We start from the raw sequence: 25,123 nt of genomic DNA on the forward strand, positions 1-25,123 counted from the left end.
TTGCAGTGAGCTAAGATCATGCCATTGAACTCCAGCCTGGGTGACAGAGCGAGACTCCATCACAAAAATAAAAATAAAAATTTAACTCCTAATACATGAATAATTGCTAGGACAAAACATTCCTATACTACTCCTGCCTCTTCTAATACTATTTTTTCACAGTCAACATTCACTAGCCATTCTATAACACATTTCCATTACATATAAAACCATAAATGCTTCCTTTTCTAAGCTTTCTGTAGTCATACTTACCAAAATTAAAATCTGCTGTATCAGATATAGCTAAGATACATAATAGGGGCTTCTATAAAGCTTGCTAATCTGTCATTTTCCACAAACTGAAATCTCTTTTAAAAGCTGCTCTCTGAATAAAATAAATGGTTACCTCCATAAGTGTAAAAAAAAAAAAAAAAATAGAAAAAAGACTAGAAGGTATAGCACATCCTTTTTCAATTTACCTGTGTTTTGATTCATTGCAAGTCGTGGAGGAGAACTTGTTTCTTCAGATTCTTCTGATGAGTGTGCAAGGAAGTCATGAAGCTTCTGCACCAATGTATTCAACTTGCTTTCACTATTAAAACAAAATTTAAAGAATTCCCTTAATTAGCCTTTCATGTTTTAAATTAATTGTAAAGCTCTAGCAAACTGAAAATATAGCCATACTGTAAGTCGTGTAAGAGTATGCACATTCAAAGTAAAAACTAAGGGAAATGTTACAGCTCTGGGTGTAGAAAGAAAAAATATTAAAGAAAACAAATTTTAGGCCGGGTGTGGTGGCTCATAATAGAGCATGGTGGCTCATGCCTGTGGTCTCAGCTACTCAGGAGGCTGAGGTGGGAGGATGGCTTGAGCCTTGTGAGGCAGAGGTTGCAGTAAGCTGAGATCATGCCACTGCACTCTAGCCAAGGCAACAGTCAGACCTGCCTCAAAAAAAAAAAAAGAATTTTATTTCACTAAGGATATAAAAATATCAGTAACACAACCTACCTGTACACTTACCTAGGATTAAAATATCATTTAATGAAACTGCTGATATTACTCACTAAACATTTCGAAAATACTAAGGTCTTTCAATGTACTCTATATGATGTGTTTAAACAGAAGTTAAACTTCGTGTTACTTAAAAATGTATCAGAAAATACTACCCTTAAGTTAATTCTTAAGAAACAATAAACCTACCTACCACAAAAGAATTTTAAAAGAAATCAAAAGAAAATTTGGGGGATTAAACAGCAAAAAGGTATTCATATTTAAATTATATCCATTCCTATTTCACAACAAATAGCTGACCCTTGTACTTATCTTGTCATATTATCATTAGGCACCTAAGTTATTATTTCCTCTCACTTATATATAGCTTATATTTGGGAAATCCTTAGAAATCAAAACATAGATGTAGATCATCACTTCAAGAAAGATTTATACTAGCCAACACCCAGAAAAAGAGAGGCCAAGATTTTCCTTTCCATCATTTAAAAAAATAATTCAGTAATTTATCAAATATATTTACTGAACACTTACTCTCTGAAAGGCCTAAGCAGTGTTTTGGTTTATTATTCCATCCTCTGCTTGACACAGAAGAACTGTCTAACTGACTGGCATAAAGATGAACAAAACATAGAACAGGACTTGCAAGAGCTCCATCGCCCAGGGAAATATTTCATTAACTAAGTTTTATAGCATCAACTCTTTTTTTTTTTTTTAAAGACCGAGCCTTGCTCTGTCACCCAGGCTGCAGTGCAGTGGCGCAATCCTGGCTCACTGCAAGCTCTGCCTCCTGGGTTCACGCCATTCTCCTGCCTCAGCTTCCCAAGTAGCTGGGACTATAGGCGCCCGCCACTACGCCCGGCTAATTTTTTTGTATTTTTAGTAGAGACGGGGTTTCACCGTGTTAGCCAGGATGGTCTTGATCTCCTGACCTCGTGATCCACCCGCCTCGGCCTCCCGAAGTGCTGGGATTACAGGCGTGAGCCACCGTGCCCAGCCTATAGCATCAACTCTTAAGTTATATAATAGATGTATCTGTAATTCAACAGGGTTTTCAGGAGTTAAAACTTTAAATAAGGAAAGTATAAGTTTACCCAATTTTTTTTCCTTAGAGTTAGCCTTTTGCTCTGTCACACAGGCTTGAGCACAGTGGCGTGACCTTGACTCACTGAGGTCTCAAACTCTTGGGCTAAAGCAATCCTCCTGCCTCAGCATCTTGAGTACCTGTGGCACACACCTATGTTCTTAGTTGAGGAAGTGCGGCTCACAACTATACTCTTAGCTAAATTTTTTCTTTAATTTTTTGTAGAGATGGGGTCCAGTTATGTTGCCCAGGATGGTCTGAAACTCCTGGCCTCAAGATATCCTCCCACTTCTGCCTCCCAAAGCACTGGGATGACAAGTGTGAGCCACCATGCCCAGCCCCATTTTTAATAAAAGTCAAAACTTTTGCATGTCAAAGGGCACCATCAAGAAAGTGAAAACACAACCAACACAATGAGAGAAAACGATTTTCAAATCCTATATCTCATGAGGGTTTGGTAACCAGAATACATAAAGACTTCTTACAATTAAACAACAAAAAGACAACCCAATTTTTTAAATGGGGAAAAGACTTATATATACATTTCTCAAAAGAATATATACCCATGGCCAATAAACACATGAAAAAATGCTCAAGACCATTAGTCATATCAAGGAAATGCAAATCAAAACCACAACAAGAAACCAATTTATACTAAGTAGGATGGATATAATAATTTTAAAAACAAATTAAAGACATACATAGGCTCAAAATAAAGGGATGGAGAAATATTTACCAAGCAAATGGAAAGCAAAAAAAAACAGGGGTTGCAATCCTAGTCTCTGATAAAACAGACTTTAAACCAACAAAGATCAAAACAGACAAAGAAGGGTGTTACATAATGGTAAAGGGATCAATGCAATGAGAAGAGCTAACTATCCTAAATATATATGTACCCAATACGGGAGCACCCAGAATCATAAAGCAAGTTCTTAGAGACCTACAAAGAGACTTAGACTCTCAGACAATAATAGTGGGAGACTTTAATACCCCACTGTCAATATTAGATAGACCAACGAGACGGAAAATTAACAAGGATATACAACACCTGAACTCACCTCTGGACCAAGCAGACCTAACAGACATCTACAGAACTCTTGACTCCAAAGCAACAGAATATACATTCTTCTCAGCACCTCATCGTGCTTATTCTAAAACTGACCATATAATTAGAAGTAAAACACTCCTAAGCAAATGCAAAAGAACGGAAATCATAACAGTCTCTCAGACTATAATGCAATCAAATTAGAACTCAGGATTAAGAAACTCATTCAAAACTGCACAACTACATGGAAACTGAACAACCTGCCCCTGAATGACTACTAGGTAAACAATGAAATTAAGGCAGAAATAAAGAAGTTCTTTGAAACCAATGAAAACAAAGAGACAACATACCAGAATTTCTGGGACAAATTTAGAGCAGTGCGTACAGGGCAATTTATAGCACTAAATGCCCACAAGAGAAAGCAGGAAATATCTAAAATCAACACCCTAACATCATAATTAAAACAACTAGAGAAGGAAGAGCAAGCAACTTCAAAAGCTAGGAGAAGACAAGAAATAACTAAGATCAGAGCAGAGCTGAAAGAGACACAGACAGGAAAAACCCTTCAAACTATCAATGAATTCAGAAGCTGGTTTTTTGAGAAGATCAACAAAACAGACCACTATCCAGACTAATAAAGAACCAAAGAAAGAAGAATCAAATAGATGCAATAAAAAATGATAAAGGGAACATCACCACTGATCCCACAAAAATACAAACTACCATCAGAGAATACTATAAGCACCTCTATGCAAATAAACTAGAAAATCTAGAGGAAATGGATAAATTCCTAGACACATACACCCTCCGAAGACTAAACAAGGAAGAAGTCTAATCCCTGAATAAACCAATAAAAAGTTCTGAAGTTGAGGCAGTAATTAATAGCCTACCAATCAAAATAAGTCCAGGACCAGACAAATTCAAAGCTGAATTCTACCAGAGGTACAAAGAGGAGCTGGTACAATTCCTTCTGAAACTACTCCAAAAAATAGAAAACGAGGGAATCCTCCCTAACTCATTTTATGAGGCCAGCATCATCCTGATACCAAAACCTGGCAGAGACACAACAAATAAAGAAAATTTCAGGCCAATATCCCTGACGAACATCGATGCAAAAATCCTCAATAAAATACCGGCAAGCCGAATCCAGCAGCACATCAAAAAGCTTATCCACCACGATCAAGTCGGCTTCACCCCTGCGATACACGGCTGGTTCAACATACGCAAATCAATAAACATAATCCATCACATAAACAGAACCAATGACAAAAATCACATGATTATCTCAATAGATGCAGAAAAGGACTTCAATAAAATTCAACACCCCTTCATACTAAAAACTCTCAATAAACTGGGCATCGATGAAACGTATCTCAAAATAATAAGAGCTATTTACGACAAACCCACAGCCAACATCATACTGAATGGGCAAAAACTGGAAGCATTCCCTTTGAAACCCGGTACAAGACAAGGATGCCCACTCTCACCACTCCTATTCAACACAGTACTGTAAGTTCTGGCCAGGGCAGTTAGGCAACAGAAAGAAATAAAGTGTATTCAATCAGGAAAAGAGGAAGTCAAATTCTCTGTCTGCAGATGACATGACTGCATATTTAGAAAACCCCACCATCTCAGCCCAAAATCTCCTTTAGCTGACAAGCAACTTCAGCAAAGTCTCAGGATACAAAATCAATGTGCAAAAATCACAAGCATTCTTATACACCAATAACAGACAGACAGCCAAATCATGAGTGAACTCCTATTAACAATTGCTACAAAGACAATAAAATACCTAGGCATATGACTTATAAGGGATGTGAAGGACCTCTTCAAGGAGAACTACAAACCACTGCTCAAGGAAATAAGAGAGGACACAAATAAATGGAAAAACATTCCATGCTCATGGATAGGAAGAATCAATATCGTGAAAATGGCCATACCGCCCAAAGTAATGTATACATTCAATGCTATCCCCATCAAGCTAGACTGACTTTCTTCACAGAATTGGAAAAAAAACTACTTTAAATTTCATATGGAACCAAAAAAGAGCCCGCAGGGCCACGACAATCCTAAGCAAACAGAACAAAGCTGGAGGCATCATGCTACCTGACCTCAAACTATACTACAAGGCTACAGTCACCAAAACAGCATGGTACTGGTACCAAAACAGAGATACAGACCAATGGAACAGAACTGAGGCCTCAGAAATAACACCACATATCTACAACCATCTGATCTTTGACAAATCTGACAAAAACAAGCAATGGAGAAAGGACTCCCTATTTAATAAATGGTGTCTGGAAAACTGGCTAGCCATATGCAGAAAACTGAAGCTGGACTCCTTCCTTACACATTATACAAAAATTAACTCAAGATAAATTAAAGACTTAAACGTAAGACCTAAAACCATAAAAACTCTAGAAGAAAACCTAGGCAATACCATTCAGGATATAGGCATGGGCAAAGACTTCATGACTAAAACACCAAAAGCAATGACAACAGAAGCCAAAATTGACAAATGGGATCTAACTAAAGAGCTTCTGCACAGCAAGAAAAAATATATATATAGAGAGAGAGATATATATATATTTACATAAATATATATTTACATATTTATATAAATATATATACATATATAAACATATATATTTACATATATAAATATATATACATATATACATATATACATATATATTTACATATATAAATATATATTTATATTTACATATATTTATTTATATATATATTTATATATATATTTTTATATATATATATCATCAGAGTGAACAGGCAACCTACAGAATGGGAGAAAATTTTTGCAATCTATCCATCTGACGAAGGGCTAATATCCAGAATCTACGAAGAACTTAAACAAATTTACAAGAAAAAAAGCAAACAACCCTAACAAAAAGTGGGCAAAGGATATGAACAGACACTTCTCAAAAGAAGACATTGATGCAGCCAACAAACATATGAAAAAAAACTCATCATCACTGGTCATTACAGAAATGCAAATCAAAACCACAATGAGATACCACCTCACACCAGTGAGAATGGCAAACATTAAAAAGTCAGGAAACAACACATGCTGGAGAGGATGTGGAGAAATAGGAACAATTTTACACTGTTGATGGGAGAGTAAATTAGTTCAACCATTGTGGAAGACAGTGTGGCGATTCCTCAAGGATCTAGAACCAGAAATACCATTTGACCCAGCCATCCCATTACTGGGTATATACCCAAAGGATTATAAATCATTCTACTATAAAGACACATGCACACATATGTTTACTGCAGCACTATTCACAATAGCAAAGACTTGGAACTAACCTAAATGCCCATCAGTGATAGACTGGATAAAGAAAATGTGGCACATATACCCCATGGAATACTACGCAGCCATAAAAAAAGATGAGTTCATGTCCTTTGCAGGGAAATGGATGGAGCTGGAAACCGTCATTCTTAGCAAACTAACACAAGAACAGAAAACCAAACACCGCATGTTCTCACTCATAAGTGGGAGTTGAACAATGAGAACACATGGACACAGGGAGGGGAACATCACACACTGGGGCCTGTTAGGGGTTAGGGGAGGGATAGCATTAGGAGAAATACGTAATGTACATGACGGGTTTATGGGTGCAGCAAACCACCATGGCCCGTGTATAGATATTTACTCAAACAGTTAAACATACAGTTACTCAATGACCCAACAATTCTACTTCTAGATATACACATAAGAAAAATGAAAACATTTACTGAACACTTAGTAAGTGTCCCTCTGCACAATTTTCCTGTATTTAGTTAAGAATAGCTCAGTATATTAGGGAAGGAAAAAGAAATGAGATATAACAGACACCATAACTAGAGATCTTGTGTGGGTATTTGTTTTCTTTTGGTGGAGAGGGCTGTTTTACAAAATTTTGAAACAAACTTTACCTCTAGAATAAAGGTACCAAGTGGGTATGATTTCCATATTTGGCCAATAACCATTCTTTCAGATAAGAGTCAGATGTACAAAAAAATTTATCATCAGGTCACTGTGTCCTAAATAGTGCTCAGATAGAAAATGAGACCTGAGGAAATGATGCTACAAGTCAACTCATAGCACCCAAAATTCCTGAGAACCAAAAGTCAAAAACAGGAATAAATAATGTCATACTATATCTTATCTCATCAATGGATCACCATAGAAAAGTTGTCTAGAAATGAAATGATAGCAAACCTGCAGAATTATGACTGCCACACTCATTCCCAAATCACAGCAATCAAATTGCAAAGTCAGCTATTTAATGAGTTCATACTGTGGGTGACCAAGGTTAAAAATATGGATAATATCAGTGCAGTCCATCAACAGCACTACCACAGTACAAAAATAAAATCAAGAGAGTATGATCAGCAGGCCGGGCGCGGTAGCTCACACCTGTAACTCCAGCACTTTGGGAGCTAGACAGGCAGATCACTTGAGGTCAGGAGTTCCAACCCAGCCTGGCCAACATGGTGAAACCCCGTCTCCACTAGAAATACAAAATTAGCCGGGCCTGGTGGTGCATGCCTGTAATCCCAGCTACTTGGGAGGCTGAGGCAGGAGAATCACTTGAGCCGGGAGGCGGAGATTGCAGTGAGCCAAGATCACGCCACTGCACTCCAGCCTAGACAACAGAGCAAAACTCCATCTCAAATAAATAAATAAATAAACAGAATGGACAGAAGTCCAACAGTGGAAAAAAAAAGAAAAAAAAAAACAGATAACTAAACAATGTTGCCTATTCATTTGAAAAAGAAAAAAAAAAAACTTCACTTTTTTTTTTTTCCTTTGGAGAGAGGGAGTCTCACTATGTTGACCAAGCTGGTCTTCAAAAACAATCCTACTGCCTCAGCCTCCCAAACTGCTGGGATTATAGGAGTGAGCTACCGTGCCCAGCCCAAAAATATCTTCACATCCTCAGGATGGGTATGATTTTTGGAAATAGCCAATTGTCACTTAGAGTCAAATATGGCGAAAAATGCAAAATGATCAAGTTGGGTAAAACTAACTTTTTGCCCAAATCTGAAGTAACCCTGAAGATTTATTTACTTGCATGACTTCTAAACTGGTTACAAAATGAGAGTTCCCAACATATCATCAGGAATGACACCACTGATATGTATACGGGCTCCCGGAGTGACTACTTAGAAGGAAAGCATACATTTGTGTCTATAAGTTCTGACATTGGTTTTAAAAATCTACATCATTTCTAGAGCCATATCCTAGAGATGATCCCTGGAAATGTGTATGTCCTATGTTTGGAAATAATGTTTCAAACACACCAAACCAAGTATCTGAAAGGCAGCACTCATTAATCCTTTTTATATATTGAAAAATATTTTCTTAAGGTGAAAGAGCACACATTTACTTATGTTAAACTTTTTATTAAATCCAGACATGGTTGTTACTCTCTTCCTCCCTCTACAAAAACTTGAAGCTGACTCAACCAGCACTATGTTATACCTCACCATAGAGTCTAGATAAAAGTCCTTAAACACATCTTTTCAGAGTGGTTAAACCCCATTGCCAAGACAATCCTAAGCCAAAAGAACAAAGCTGGAGGCATCACACTACCTGACTTCAAACTATACTACAAGGCTACAGTCACCAAAACAGCATGGCACTGGTACCAAAACAGAGATATAGACCAATGGAACAGAACAGAGCCCTCAGAAATAATACCACACATCTACAACCATCTGATCTTTGACAAACCTGACAAAAACAAAAAATGGGGAAAGGATTCCCTATTTAATAAATGCTGCTGGGAAAACTGGCTAGCCATATGTAGAAAGCTGAAACCAGATCCCTTCCTTACATCTTAAACAAAAATTAATTCAAGACGGATTAAAGACTTAAGCATCAGACCTAAAACCATAAAAACCCTAGAAGAAAACCTAGGCAATACCATTTAGGACATAGGCATCGGCAAGGACTTCATGTCTAAAACACCAAAAGCAATGGCAACAAAAGCCAAAATTGACAAATGGGATCTAATTAAACTAAAGAGCTTCTGCACAGCAAAAGAAACTACCATCAGAGTGAACAGGCAACCTACAGAATGGGAGAAAATTTTTGCAATCTACTCATCTGACAAAGGGCTAATATCCAGAATCTACAATGAACTCCAACAAATTTACAAGAAAAAATCAAACAACTCCATCAAAAAGTGGGCAAAGGATATGAACAGACACTTCTCAAAACAAGACATTTATGCAGCCAAAAGACACATGTAAAAATGCTCATCATCACTGGCCATCAAACAAATGCAAATCAAAACCACAATGAGATACCATCTCATGCCAGTTAGAATGGCGATCGCTAACAAGTCAGGAAACAACAGGTGCTGGAGAGGATGTGGAGAAATAGGAACACTTTTACACTGTTGGTGGGACTGTAAACTAGTTCAACCATTGTGGAAGACAGTGTGGTGTTTCCTCAAGGATCTAGAACTAGAAATACCATTTGACCCAGCCATCCCATTACTGGGTATATACCCAAAGGATTATAAATCATGCTGCTATAAAGACACATGCACACGTATGTTTATTGCGGCACTATTCACAATAGCAAAGACCTGGACCCAACCCAAATGTCCATCAACGATAGACGGGATTAAGAAAATGTGGCACATATATACCATGGAATACTATGAAGCCATAAAAAAGGATGAGTTCATGTCCTATATAGGGACATGGATGAAGCTGGAAACCATCATTCTCAGCAAACTATCGCAAGGACAAAAAACCAAACACTGCATTGTTCTCACTCATAGGTGGGAACTGAACAATGAAAACACTTGGACACAGGAAGGGGAACATCACACACCGGGGCCTGTCATGGGGTGGGGGGAGGGGGGAGGGATAGCATTAGGAGATATACCTAATGTAAATGACGAGTTAATGGGTGCAGCACACCAACGTGGCACCTGTATACATATGTAACAAACCTGCACATTGTGCACATGTACCCTAGAACTTAAAGTATAATAAAAAAAAATCTCCATTAGAAAAAACTGGGTTCAGCCTTCAGGCTCACATTCACATAACTACAAAAGGAGCTTGATGCAGATGGCAGTCTATGAGATCTCATCTGCCTATCTGCAATTGGGTCAAAAAAAATAAATCTAAATCCTGATGTTAGCTAACTAAATAATAAATGATTAGGTTTCATACCAGTTTTAAATCCTAATGTCACTTAAAAAAAAAAAAACTATAGGCCATGATCATTACCATGAATGTTTTACTGCTTTTTTACCGATGAGGAATTGGGAAATTTAAAAAAAAATTAGTGTTTTTTTAATCCATCTGACAAAGGGCTAATATCCAGAATCTACAAAGAACTTAAATTTACAAGAAAAAAACAAATAACCCTATCAAAAAGTGGGCATAGGATATGAATAGACACTTCTCAAAAGAAGACATTTACATGGCCAACAAACATGAAGAACAGCTCATCATCACTGGTCATTAGAGAAATGCAAATCAAAACCACAGTGCGATACCATCTCATGCCAATTAGAATGGTGATCATTAAGAAGTCAGGAAACAACAGATGCTGGAGAGGATGTGGTGAAATAGGAATGCTCTAACACTGTTGGTGGGAGGATAAATTCGTTCAACCATTGTGGAAGACACTCTGACGATTCCACAAGGATCTAGAATTAGAAATACCATTTGACCCAGCAATCGCATTACTGGGTATATACCCAAAGGATTATAAATTATTCTACTATAAAGACACACGCACACATATGTTTACTGCAGCACTATTCACAATAGCAAAGACTTGGAACCAACCCAAATGCCTATCAATGATACACTGGATAAAGAAAACGTGGCACCTATACACCACGGAATACTACACAGCCATAAAAAAGGATCAGTTCATATCCTTTGCAGGGACATGGATGAAGCTGGAACCATCATTCTCAGCAAACTAACACAGGAACAGAAAACCAAACGCTGCAGGTTCTCACTCATAAGTGGGAGTTGAACAATGAGAACATACGGGCACAAGGAGGGGAACATCACACACTGGGGCCTGTCGGGGGGTTGGGGGCAAGGGGAGGGATAGCATTAGGAGAAATACCTAATGGAGATGATAGGTTGATGGGTGCAGCAAACCACCATGGCACATGTATACTTATATAACAAACCTGCACGTTCTGCTCACATATCCCAGAACTTAAAGTATAATAAAAAATAAAAAATACAAAACTGAGAGTAGTTTTAAAACAACAGTTTTCTTATAAACCAGAAAAGAAGTCTGAAGAAACAACAGATTATGGCAGAAAAACTCAGACTCTCTACAAATTTACAAATGATGCATTGGTTCAACACCAGGAACAGAATGGGAAGGAAAGCACAATGAGAAAAGTGAAAGATGGAAAATTAATGGTAGAATATGTTATGTACAATGCCACCTGTCCTCGAATCCATAAAAAAGTGTAATAAAAATTCCACTATTAAACCAGGTGTGGTGGCTCATGCCTGTATTCCTAGCAATTTGAGAGGCGGAGACAGGAGGATCACTTGAGGCCAGGAGTTCGAGACCAGCCTGGTCAACGTAGCGAGCCCCCATCTTTATTTAAAAAAAAAAAAAAAGTCATCACTTTGCACAAGGATTAGCTGAAAACAAGCTCAGCTTGATGAGCAAATTTCTGTAATACTTTTTTCATTATTAAATTCAATTATCTCTATCACAGACATTTTACATGAAAATAATTCCAAGTGTTGGCTTAATTAGGATCATCCTTTTGGTTAGTAATTAAATATGTTTGGTTAGCAAAATAAATAATGAAAAACACATTACTTTGCTCTCATTCCCCTATAGAAACGTTTGAAATAGTACACAAAATGCATGAAGAAATGAATATAAAACTGCAACTTCTTAAAGCCTATGAAGTGTTACATGTGATAGCATTTTCCAACTTATCAAATATTTAGGGGTAAAATGACTATTCATTGTAGGCTAAGTTTTCATGAAATAGACACTCTCATAGATAGCCTGCGGTGATACATACATTTACAAAACAAATTGGCAAAAACCATCAAGAGACTTTCATCTAGTAATCCTATCTCCCTATAGAAAGAAAGTATTTCTTTTCTTTTTTTTTTGAGTCGGTGTCTTGCTCTGTCGCCCAGGCTGGAGTGCAGTGGTTCGATCTCGGCTCACTGCAACCTCTCCACCTCCCGGGTTCAAGCAATTCTCCTGCCTCAACCTCCTGAGTACCTGGGACTACAGGCGTGCGCCACCATGCCCGGCTGATTTTTGTATTTTTAATATAGACGGGGTTTCACCATATTGGCCAGGCTGGTCTTGAACTCCTGACTTCATGATCCACCTGCCTCAGCCTCCCAAAGTGCTGGGATTATAAGCATGAGCCACCGCACCCGGCCCAAAGAAAATATTTCTACATAATAACTTTACTCAAGAAAGGTATCTGTGAGCTGCTCACAAAAGCAAAAAAAAAAAAACTGTAATCAATTAAAGTGTACAATAAAGACTAGGTAAACAAGGATGCATACAAGTCATACAATATCATACCAACCATTAAATTTTAAAAGTTCAAATAATATGGAAAATAGCTCATACTACAATGCTAACCAAAAATAGCAGGCTATAAACTGTCTATGAAGTATGATGACAATTATGTTTAAAATTGCATTAAAATATTGCTAATAAATATACCCCCAAAATATCTATAGTAAGTAATATCTAGCTAATATTACAGAAGATATTTTTCTTCTACTTTTTTGGTACATAATAAACTCATTGCTTTCATGCAGGAAAAGTTTTATTTTCTTTAATTCATAGACTTTTCTTTAAAATTTGAGAAATAAAGACATGTATGACACAAACTAATTTAAAATTAAAAACATCATTTTTCTAAGATTCTTCAGGGTAATTCAATTCCATTCAAGAAATTACTCACATGTGCATGTGTTTCCAGTTTCAAAATCATCATGTTTAAAGTACATTATACAGCCGGGCATGATGGCTCATGCCTGTAATCCCAGCACTTTGGGAGGCCACAGAGGATGGATCACTTGAGGTCAGGAATTGGAGACCAGCCTGGGCAACATGGTGAAATCCCATCTCTACTAAAAATACAAAAAACTTAGCTGGGCGTGCCAGTGCATGCCTGTAGTCCCAGCTACTCGGGAGGCTGAGGCATGAAAATTGCTTGTACCCAGGAGGCAGAGGCTGCAGTGAGCCAAGATCACGTCACCGCACTCCAGCCTGGGCAACAGAGCAAGACCGTCTCAGAAAAATAAATAAATAAAGTACAGTATAAGGCATACAGTTATTTGTTAATACCTATAATTTCAGTTTTAAAATAAACAGTAATTAACGATTTTGACTTTTCACTAATCCAAGAGATTCCATTCATACCTGCTTTACTTACAAGTTTACTACTCAACTGAAGTGTTGAAAACCTCCTAACATGTGTCCTTATCAAACAGAATTATGAGAAATCTTTTCCAAAGCCAATGGAAACCAAAAAAGTGCAGAAGTGGCTATACTAATATAAGACAAAATAGATTTCAAGACAAAAACGATAAGAAAAGCCAAAGAGGGTCACTATATAATGATAAAGCAGTCAATTCAGCAAGAAGATGTCACCATTTTAAATATAAATGCACCCAACACTGGAGCACTCACATATATAAAGCAAGTATTATTAGAGCAAAAGGGAGAGACAGGCCCCAATATGATAATACTTGGAGACTTCAATATCCCACTTTCAGCATTGGACAGACCTTCCAGAGAAAACCAACAACGAAGCATCAGACTTAATGTGCATTAGAGGCCAAATGGATCTAATAGATATTTACAGAAAATTTCATCCAAGGGCTGCAGAATACACATTCTTCTCCTCGGCCCATGGTTTATTCTCAAGGATAGAACATATGTTAAGTACAAAACAAGTCTTAAGACATTAAAAATGTTGAAATAATATCAAGCATCTCCTCTGATAATGGAATAAAACTAGAAATCAATAATGAGAAATTTTGAAAAGTATACAAACACATGTAAATTAAACAATATGTTCCTGAATGATCATTAAGTCAGTGCAAAAATTAAGAAGAAAATTGGAAAATTCATTGAAACAAATGATACTGAAACACAACATACCAAAACCTATGGGATACAGCAAAAGCACTACTAAAAGGGAAGTTTATAGCTGTAAGTGCCTACATGAAAAAAGAAGAAATACTTCAAATAAACAACCTAACAACACATCTTAAAGAATAAGAAAAGCAAGAGTAAACCAACTCCAAAATTAGAAGAAATAATAAAGATCAGAGTGAAGCAAATGAAACTGAAATAAAGAAAATACAAAATATCAATAAAACAAAATGTTGGTTTTTGTAAAAGTTAAAAGAAAATTTAAAAACCTTTGGCCAGAGTAAAAAAAAAATGAAAAAAAAAAAGAAGATCAAAATATATAAACCAGAGATGAGAATGGAGACGTTACAATGATAACCGATATTACAGAAATAAAAAGGTTCATTCATGGCTACTATGAAAAACTATATGCTAATGAACTGGAAAACCTAGAAGAAATGGACAAATTCCTAGACACAATCTACCAAGATTGAACCATGAACAAATCTGCAACCTGAACACAGCTATAACAAATAACGAGATTAATGCCATAATAAAAATTCTCCCAGTAAATAAAAGCCTGGGACCTGATGGCTTCACTGCTGAATTCTACCATTTAAAGAAGATCTAATAGTGATAGAGGCAGGAGGCAGAGAAATTCTAGGAAGACAGGGGCAGTCCCTGGTGAAACCCCAAGTTCAAGCCAAAAAGCCTGAAACCCACGGCCCAAAGTGAAAACTTCTATTCCTGTTTGTCCGCTCTCTCCCGATTGGTTCTGTTTGGATAATGTCTCTTTACCAATAGAATGTTGCCTTTTCTAAAACTTCTACAGCCTGCCCCGCCCCCATCCTGTGCTTATAAAGACCCCAGATTCAGTTGGTAGAGAGGAGAGAAACAGCTTAATTTCGGAGAGAAGACGGCCAAACTTTGGGAAAGGAGACGGCTTGACTTAGGTAAGAAACAGCCGGACTTCAGGGAGATCAGCCCTTCCCATCCCCTCTCCAGCTCCCCTCTCCACTGAGCTGTTCCCACTGCTCAATAAAATTCTTCACCTTCACCATCCTTCAAGTGTCCACTCAACCTCATTCTTCTTGGATGCCAGACAAGAGCTCAGGACCCACTGAGTGCAGGTACCCAAAAAAGACTGTCACACCAGCCCTTTGCCCTTGCCAGTGGAGGGCAGCCACCCCACATGACAAGGCAAGAGGCCAACTGAGCTGTTAACACACAGCCATCGGCAGACAGCAGAACTAAAGGAGCACTGTTAACACCTGCTCAGGGGCCTCGGGGTCACAGACACTGCCCCACTCCCCATCAACCTGGGTGCTGTGCACGGGCCTGCTCCTGTTTGTGCTCACAACAGCTGGATCCCACACTCACTTGCTTGTGCCTGGTCTGGCCGTGGTCCCTGCACAGAGCTTGCTGCTGTGTCAGCGCCCCAACCAGCTGGCCAGGTCCCGCACTCACTCACTCACATGCACCCTCCAACAAGGGGTTGAGCACGGCAGGCTGAGTAAACATTCACCCCTGTCACAAGTCCAACAAAGGCGCCGAGAAAATTCCTGCATCAATACTATTCCTACTCAAACTATTCCAAAAAATAAAAGGAAGCAATACTTCAAATACATTCTGTGAGGCCAGTATTACCCTGTTACCAAAACCAGACAAAAACACATCAAAAAAAGAAAATGACAGGCCAGTATCTCTAATAAATATTGGTGCAAACATCCTCAACAAAATACTAGCAAACCAGATACATTAAAAAGATCATTCATCGTAACTAAGTGGAGTTTTTCCCTTGGGTGCAAGAGGGGATCAATATATGCAAATCAATGTGATACATCATATCAACAGAATGAAGAACAAAAACCATATTATATCAACTGATGCTTAAAAACTATTTGATAATATTCAACATTTCTTCATGATAAAAACCCTCAAAAAATGGGTTTAGGAGGAACATACCCCAACATAACAGCCATATACAACACACCCACAACTAGTATCAAACTGAGGGGAAAAACTGAACACCTTTCCTCTAAGATCCAGATCACGACAAGGATGCCCACTTCCAGCAGTTACTCAACATAGTACTACTGGAAGTCCTAGCTACAGCAACCAGACAAGAGAAAGAAATAAGGCAAAGGAAGAAGTCAAATTACCCTTATTTGCAGATGATATGATCTTATATTTAGAAAACCTACAGACTCTACAAAAAAACTATTAGAACAGATAAACAAATTCAGTAAACTGTCCACATAAAAATTCAATATACAAAAATCAGCATTTCTAAATATCGACAGTGACCAATCTGAAAAGCAAACTGAATGAAATTGAAGAGGACACCAAAAAACGGAGAGATATTTCATGTTCATGGATTAGAAGAATCAATATTGTTAAAATGTCCATACTATCCAAAGCAATCTATAGATTCAATGCAATCCCTATCAAAATACCAATGACACTCGTCACAGAAATAGAAAAAACAATCCTAAAACTTACATGGAACCACAAAAGTTCCAGAATTCCCAAAGCTATACTAAGCAGAAAGAACAAAACTGGAAGAATCACATTATCAGACTTGAAATTATACCACAGAGTTATAGTAACCAAAACAGCATGATTCTGGCATAAAAGCAGACACATAAACCAATGGACAGAATACAGAACTCAGAAACAAATCCACACATCTACGGTGAACTCATTTTCTATTTCTACAAAGGTGCCGAGAACATATGCTGGGGAAAAGAAAGGCTCAATACATGATGCTGGGGCCCAGGCACAGTGGCTCACATCTGTAATCCCAGAACTTTGGGAGGCCAAAGCAGACGGATATCACTTGAGGTCAGGAGTTTGAGACCAGCCTGGCCAACATGGTGAAACCCCATCAATACTAAAAAAAAAAAAAATTAGCCAGCCATGGTGGCAGGCACCTGTAATCCCAGCTACTCGGAAGGCTGAGGCAGAAGAATCACTTGAACCCAGGAGGCAGAGGTTGCAGTGAGGGGAGATAGCACCACTGCACTCCATCCTGGGCAACACAGTGAGACTCACTCTCAAAAAAATAAATAAAATAAAATAAAAGGTGCTGGGGCCAGGCACACTGGCTCACACCTGTAATCCCAACACTTTGGGAAGCTGAGGTGGGCAGATCATAAGGTCAGGAGTTCGAGACCAGCCTGGGCAACATGGTGAAACTCCATCTCTACTAAAAATACGAAAAAAAAATTAGCCAGGCATGGTGGCATGCACCTGTAATCCCAGCTCCTCAGGAGGCTGAGGCAGGAGAATCGCTTGAACCTGGGAGGCGGAGGTTGCAGGGAGCCGAGATTGTGCCACTGCACTCCAGCCTCGACAACAGAGCAAGATTCTGTCTCAAATAAATACATACATACATACAAAAATTAGCTGGGCATGGTGGTAGTACACACCTGTAATCCCAGCTACTCAGGAGGCTGAGGCAGGAGAATTGCTTGAACCCAGGAGGAAGAGGTTGCAGTGAGCCTAGATCACACCACTGCACTCCAGCCTAGGTGACGAAATGAGACTCTGTCTCAAAAAAAATAAAATAAATAAATATAAATAAATAAATGGTGCCAGGAAAACTGGTTATCCATATACAGAAGAATGAAACTAGACTCCAGGCTGGGCGTGGTGGCTCATGCCTGTAATCCCAGCACTTTGGGAGGCCAAGGCGGAAGGATCACCTGAGGTCAGGAGTTTGAGACCAGCCTGGCCAACATGGTGAAACCCCGTTTCTACTAAAAATACAAAAATTAGCTGGGCATCATGGTGGGTGCCTGTAATCTCAGCTACGTGGGAGGCTGAGGCAGGAGAATCGCTTGAACCCAGGAGGCAGAGGCTGCAGTGAGATGAGATAGCACCACTGCACTCCAGCCTGGGCAACACAGGGAGACTCACTCTCAAATAAAATAAAATAAAAATAAATGGTGCTGACCCAGCACGGTGGCTCACGCCTGTAATCCCAGTAATTTGGGGGGCCGAGGCAGGTGGAACATTTGAGGTCAAGAGTTCGAGATCAGCCTGGCCAACATGGTGAAACTCCATCTCTACTCAAAATATAAAAATTAGCCTGTAATCCCAGCTACTCGGGCGGCTGAGGCAGGAGAACTGCTTGAATCCGGGAGGCAGAGGTTGCAGTGAGCCTACATCACACCACTGCACTCCAGCCTGGGTGATGGAATGAGACTCTGTCTCAAAAAAAAAATAAAATAAATAAAAATAAATAAATAAATGGTGCCGGGAAAACTGGATATCCATATACAGAAGAATGAAACTAGACTCCAGGCCGGGTGCGGTGGCTCATACCTGTAATCTCAGCACTTTGGGAGGCTGAGATGGCCAGATCACCTGAGGTCAGGAGTTCGAGGCCAGCCTGGCCAACATAGTGAAATCCAGTCTCTATTAAAAATACAAAAATTAGCCGGGCGCAATGAATCACGCCTGTAATCCCAGCACTTTGGGAAGCCGAGGCAGGCGGACCACGAGGTCAGGAGATCGAGACCATTCTGGCTACGGTGAAACCCCATCTCTACTAAAAATACAAAAAATTAGCCGGCGCAGTGACAGACGCCTATAGTGCCAGCTACTCGGGAGGCTGAGGCTGGAGAATGGCGTGAACCTGGGAAGCGGAGCTTGCAGTAAGCCGAGATCATGCCACTGCACTCCAGCCTGGGTGACAGAGCGAGACTCCGTCTCAAAAAACTAACTAACTAACTAAATAAATAAATAAATAAATACAAAAATCAGACGGGCATGGTGGTGGGCTCTTGTAATTCCAGCTACTCGGGAGGCTGAGGCAGGAGAATCGCTTGAACCTGGGAGACGGAGGTTGCAGTGAGCTGAGACCGTGCCACTGCACTCCAGTATGGGCAACAAGAGCTGAAACTCTACCTCAAAAAAAAAAAAGAAAAAGAAACTAGACTCCTATCTCTTGCTCTATACATAAATAAAATCAAAATGGATTAAAGACTTTTATCTAAAACTTCAAATTATGAATCCTCTACAAGAAAACATTGGGGAAACTCTCTAGGCCATTAGTCTGGGAAAAATTTTCTTGAACAATACCCCACAAGCACAGGTAACCGGACAAATGGGATCACATCAAGTTAAAAAGCTTTTGCACAACAAAAGAAACAATCAACAAAGTGAACAAACAACCCAAAGAATGGGAGAAAGTATTTGCAAACTATCCATCTAACAAGTGATTAATAACCAGAATATGTAAGGAGCTCGAACAACTCTACAGAATAAAAATCTAACAACCCAATCAAAAATGGGCAAAAAATGTGGATACACATTTCTCAAAAGAAGACATACAAATTGCAAATAGGCATATGAAAAAGCGTTCTACATCACTGATCATCAGAGAAATGCAAATCAAAGCTACCATGAGATATCATCTTGCCTGAGTTGAAATGGCTTGTATCCAAAAGACAGGCAATAACAAATGTTGGCAATGATGTAGAGAAAAGAAAATCCTCATACACAGTTGGCAACAATGTGAAATAGGACAACCACTACGAAGAACAGTTTGGAGGTTCCTTATAAAACTAAAAATTGAGCTACCATATGATCCAGCAATCCAGCTGCTTGGGTATATACCAGAAATAAAGCAAATCAGCATATCAAAGGGATACCTGCATTCCCATGTTTATTACAGCACTGTTCCCAATAGTCAAGATTTGGATGCAACCTAAGTATCCATCAAAAGAAATGAATGGATAAAGAAAATGTGGTACTTACACAAAATGGACTACTATTCAGCCATAAAAAAGAATGAGATCCTGTCATTTGCAACAACATGGATGGAACTAGAGGTTATTATGCTAAGTGAAATCAGCCAGGCACAGAAAGACCAACATTGCATATTCTCACTTATTTGTGGGATCTAAAAATCAAAACAATTAAACTCATGGAGACACAGAGTAGAAGGATGGTTACCAGAGGCTGAAAAGAGAAGTGCGAGGGTGGGCAAGATGTGGTGACATTTAATGGGTACAAAAAAAACAGTTGGAACGCATGAATAAGACCTAGTATTTGGCCAGGCGCAGTGGCTCACACTTGTAATCCCAGCACTTTAGGAGGCCGCGGCGGGCGAACCACGAGGTCAGGAGTTCGAGAGCAGTCTGGCCAACATGGTGAAACCCTGTCTCTACTAAAAATACAAAAATTAGCTGGGTGTGGTGGTGGGCGCCTGTAATCCCAGCTACTCGGGAGGCTGAGACAGCAGAATCACTTGAACCCGGGAGGCAGAGGTTGCAGTGAGCCAAGATCACACCATTGCACTCTAGCCTAGGCGACAGGGCAAGACTCTGTCTCCAAAAAAAAAAAAAGCGGGGGGGGGGGGGGGGGCCTAGTATTTGATGGCACAACAGGGTGCATATAATAAATAATACATTAATTAATCTAATTAATCATTTGAGGTCAGGAGTTTGAGATCAAATTAATGTATTATTTACTGTATTAAATTAATTAATTGCACATTTTTTAATACCTGAAAGAGTAAAACTAGATTGTTTTTTAACTCAAAGGATACATGCTTGGGATGGATAGCCCATTTTACATGATGTGATTAGTACACATTTCAAGCCTGTCTCAGAATCTCATAAATCCCATAAATATATACACCTACTATGTACCCACAATTTTATTTTCTGTTTAAATTTCATGCCTTAATTTTACTCCCAAATGTGATACAAGCCCATATACATTTCCTCCATGCCACCAAATTTCAACCACTGAAAAAGCATCTCTTAGGGTAAATGCTGGAATTTTTTGTAATGGGTCCACATGTCTTTGGTTTTCTTACTAACCTTACCAAATTCTAACATGTACATTTAATGCACACTACCTGATTTAAAACTTATAAGAACCTTATTACAGGAAACTGAGGCTCAGAAAGACATTTATTTGCTGAATAAAATAAAGGAGTTAAATAATTTGCACTTCCGGCTGGGTGAAGTGGCTCACACCTGTAATCCCAGGACTTAGGGAGGCTGAAGTGGGAAGATGATTTGAGCCCAAGAGTTTGAGACAAGCCTGAACAACATAGTGAGATCCCATCTCTACAGAATTTTTTTAAATTAGCCGGGTGTGGTGGCACATGCCTGTAGTCCCAGCTACTCAGGAGGCTGAGGTGGGAAGATCGCTTGACCCTAGGAAGTCAAGGCTACAGTGAGCCAGTATCAAGCCACTGCACTCCAGCCTAGGCGATACAGTGACACCCTGTCTCAAAAAAAAAAAAAAAACAATAAATAATAATAATAATAATTTTCACTTCTAAATACTAAGTGGAAAATCAGGAAGTCTATCTCCAATCAAAAGCCTACTCTATACTGCATCCTTTCAGGGAAATCAAGGCACAGTCACTAATGGAATTTAATGAGTAGAAAAGTACTTAGCCTAGTAGATAATCATCAAAACTAACAATACTTTTTTTTTGTTTTTCTTTTTTGTCTTTTTTTTTTTTTTTCTTTTGGAGACAGTCTTACTCTGTCACCCATGCTGGAGTTCAGTGGCACAATCTCGGCTCACTGCAACCTCTGCCTCCTAGGTTCAAGTGATTGTCCTGCCCCAGCCTCCTAAGTAGCTGGGATTACAGGCATGCGCCCCAACGCCCGGCTAATTTTTATATTTTCAGTAGAGACGGGTTTCACCATGTTGGCCAGGCTGGTCTCAAACTCCTGGTCTCAAGTGGTCTGCCCGCCTCAGCCTCCCAAGGTGCTGGGATTACAGGCATGTTCCCGGCTAAAACTAACAATATTTAAATGGACTAAGGATAAGCTAAAATGTCCATAAAAGTACTTTCAGGTAATACAGCATACTTTTTCATCTTTGTTCTTTGCCATCTTTGTTACTGTCATATTTACATTTGCAATTTTTTTTATTTTTTATTTCCACAGGCTTTTGGGGAATACGTGGTATTTGGTTACATGAGTAAGTTCTTTAGTGGTAATTTCTGAGATTTTGTTGCACCCATCTCTCAAGCAGTACACATGAACCCAATTTGTAGTCTTTTATCCCTCACCCCCTTCCTACCCTTTCACTCTGAGTCCCCATGGCCACTGTGTCATTCTTATGCCTTTGCATCCTTTTAGCTTAGCTCCTACTTATGAGTGAGAACATACAATGTTTGGTTTTTCATTCCTGAGTTACTTCACTTAGAATAACAGTCTCCAATCCCATCCAGGTTACTGCAAATGCCATTAATTCACTCGTTCTCATAGCCGAGTAGTATTCCATCATAAATATATAATCAGATATATATATATATATCAGTTTCTTTATCCACTCGTTTGCAATTATTTCTTAATTTTTAAATAAAACACTTCATAAACATAAAATTATGAGATCTCTAGTTATATTTCTCATGCCTAAGCCACTGTGCTTACCACACTATCCAAATAAGCACAGCAACTAAACATAGGGTGCTAATAATAAGAAAAACAAATTATTTTAAAACTAATTCTTAAAATATCCAATTGAAAGCAGAACCTGATCCTCACAAAGACTAAGACCTGGGAGGTATTTCACAAGAATTTCCAACAAAGGAGAACATCAAAAATAAGCCCACAGACACCTATGACAGTTTACGTGAGGTTATTTTTACTAAAAGAAAGAAAAAATGGGCCAGGCAAGGTGGCTCATACTTGTAATCCCAGCACTTTGGGAGGCCGAGGCGGGTAGATCACCTGAGGTCAGGAGTTCGAGACCAGCCTGGCCAGCATGACGAAACCCCGTCTCTATCAAAAATATTTAAAAAATTAGCCAGATATAGTGGCGGGCACCTGTAATCTCAGCTACTTGGGAGGCTGAGGTAGAATTGCTTGAACCTGGGAGGCAGAGGTTGCAGTGAGCTGAGATTGCGCCACTGCACTCCAGCCTGGGGAAGAAGCGCAAAACTCCATCTCAAAAAAAAAAAAGAAGAAACAAACAAACAAAACTCACCAGGCAGCTATAATACGTAAGGATCTTGGACGTCCTCACTTCTATCCTGACAAGAAAAAACGCTGAAAAAACTGAAAATCAGTAATTTACCTTAGATCAATCCAAAAACTGAGGTCACAAGGCAAACCACCACCAAATAAAACTAGAAAGACAGATACAGAATATCACAGCTTTCCTAAAACAGAAACACTCAAGTAGAAACTGACGAACAACTTCTGGAGGCCAAATATGGATTAGTTTGAGTTTAAAAATCCTGACATCCCAGTCTTAGAGGGGCCCCTACACTTTCCTAGGTTTTACCTCCAGGAATCCTACAACGGTTTTAGTATGTTTTCACTGCAAATATTTGAGGAAAATTTCCTTGTGCCTTGAGCAGGAGGAGGGGAAAGAAACTATATTCAAATATGCTCACACCATTATCTACCAAGGGGAAGGACAATTAGAAAACCCCCGAGGCTTATAGCCTTCCTGTCTCATCTAAGTGGGAGGGCAAGGGCTAAGAAACACTTCTGAGAGTCACAATTCAGGGACTCAGGACCAATAAAAAAAAAAGAAATGACATTTAATCATGAGATTACAAAACACTTCCCCTCCCTAATTCCTTACCACTACATCAATAGGGTTCCAGTATAATAACAGTGAATGACAACTGAGAGAGCAGCAAGACAGATTCTTAGGGAAACTCAAAAGAGAAAATGGGGAGGAAAAAAATTAAAACAAAGAAACTAGGCCAGGCACAGTGAATCACGCCTATAATCCCAGCCCTTTGGGAGGCCGAGGAAGGGAGGATTGCTTGAGCTCAGGAGTTCGAGACCAGCTTGGGGAACATTAGCAACATCTCATCTCTACTACAAATAAAAATAAAAGTGAGAGGCTCACTTGAGCCCGGGAGGTCAAGACCAGCCTGAGCAACATAGTGAGACCCGTCTCTACACACACACACACACACACACAAAGTCACATGTGGTAGTGTGAGTCTGTCATCCTAGCTACTCCAGAGACTGAGGTAGGAGAATCACTTGAGTCCGGGAGATCAAGGCTGCAGTGAGCCTTGCACAATCACACCACTGCACTCCAGCCGGAGCAACAGAGTAAGACTTTGTTTCAAAAAATTTAAGTTTAAATTTTAAAAAGTAAAGTCATGGCTATTGAAGGCCTTTGTTCATTTCTTGAAGGCCTTCGTTCATTTCTTCATTGGGTTTTCTTTTTGCTGCTCAGTAAAAGTTCTTTACACATTCTGGATATTAAACCCTCATCAGTCATATGATTTGCAAATATTTTCTCCCATTCTGAGTTGTCTTTCTTTTCACTGTCTTGATAGTGACCTTTTTTTTTTGGGGGGGGGGGATTGCTTCATTTTGTTTGTTTGTTTTGAGATGGAGTCTTGCTCTCTCGCCCAGGTTCTAGTGCAGTGGCACGATCTCAGCTCACTACAAACTCCACCTCCCATGCTCAAGTGATTCTCCTGCCACAGCCTCTCAAGTAGCTGGGACTACAGGTGTGCGCCACCATGCCCAGCTAATTTTTGTGTTTTTAGTAGAGACAGGGTTTCACCATGTTGGTCAGGCTGGTCTCGAACTCCTGACCTCAAGTGATCCACTCGCCTCAGCCTCTCAAAGTGCTGGGATTACAGGTGTGAGCCACCACACCCAGCCGATAGTGACCTCTGGTGTAAAAAATTTTTAAATTTTTAATGAAGTCCAACTTACTTATTCTTTTGCTGCCTGTGCTTTCTACATTGTTTATGAAATCATTGCCAAATCCCAGGTCATGAAAATCAGCCCAAATGTTTTCTGCTAAGAGTTTTATAATTTTAGCTGTTAACTTTAAGATCTTTGATGCATTTAACTGTTTTATATGGTGCAAGACAGGGGCCCAACTTCATTGTTCCATG

The 25,123-nt window shown here is 39.2% G+C and overlaps 1 protein-coding gene across 12 annotated transcripts in view; it reads right to left on the reverse strand.

Moving 5' to 3' along the window:
- Positions 1-25,123, reverse strand: part of ATRX (ATRX chromatin remodeler) — a 282,829-nt gene that overhangs the window by 219,328 nt on the left and 38,378 nt on the right. For 11 of the 12 annotated variants that reach the window (XM_063721248.1, XM_024240521.3, XM_024240517.3 and 8 more), the window contains exon 2: positions 459-571. The exons of the other annotated variant lie outside the window; for it this stretch is intronic. In XM_063721248.1, coding sequence (XP_063577318.1) covers positions 459-571 — 113 coding nt within the window. The remainder of the gene's footprint in view (positions 1-458; positions 572-25,123) is intronic. 12 annotated transcript variants of the gene reach the window in all.

Source organism: Pongo abelii, chromosome X (assembly GCF_028885655.2).
Source record: "Pongo abelii isolate AG06213 chromosome X, NHGRI_mPonAbe1-v2.0_pri, whole genome shotgun sequence".
NCBI lineage: Eukaryota > Metazoa > Chordata > Mammalia > Primates > Hominidae > Pongo > Pongo abelii.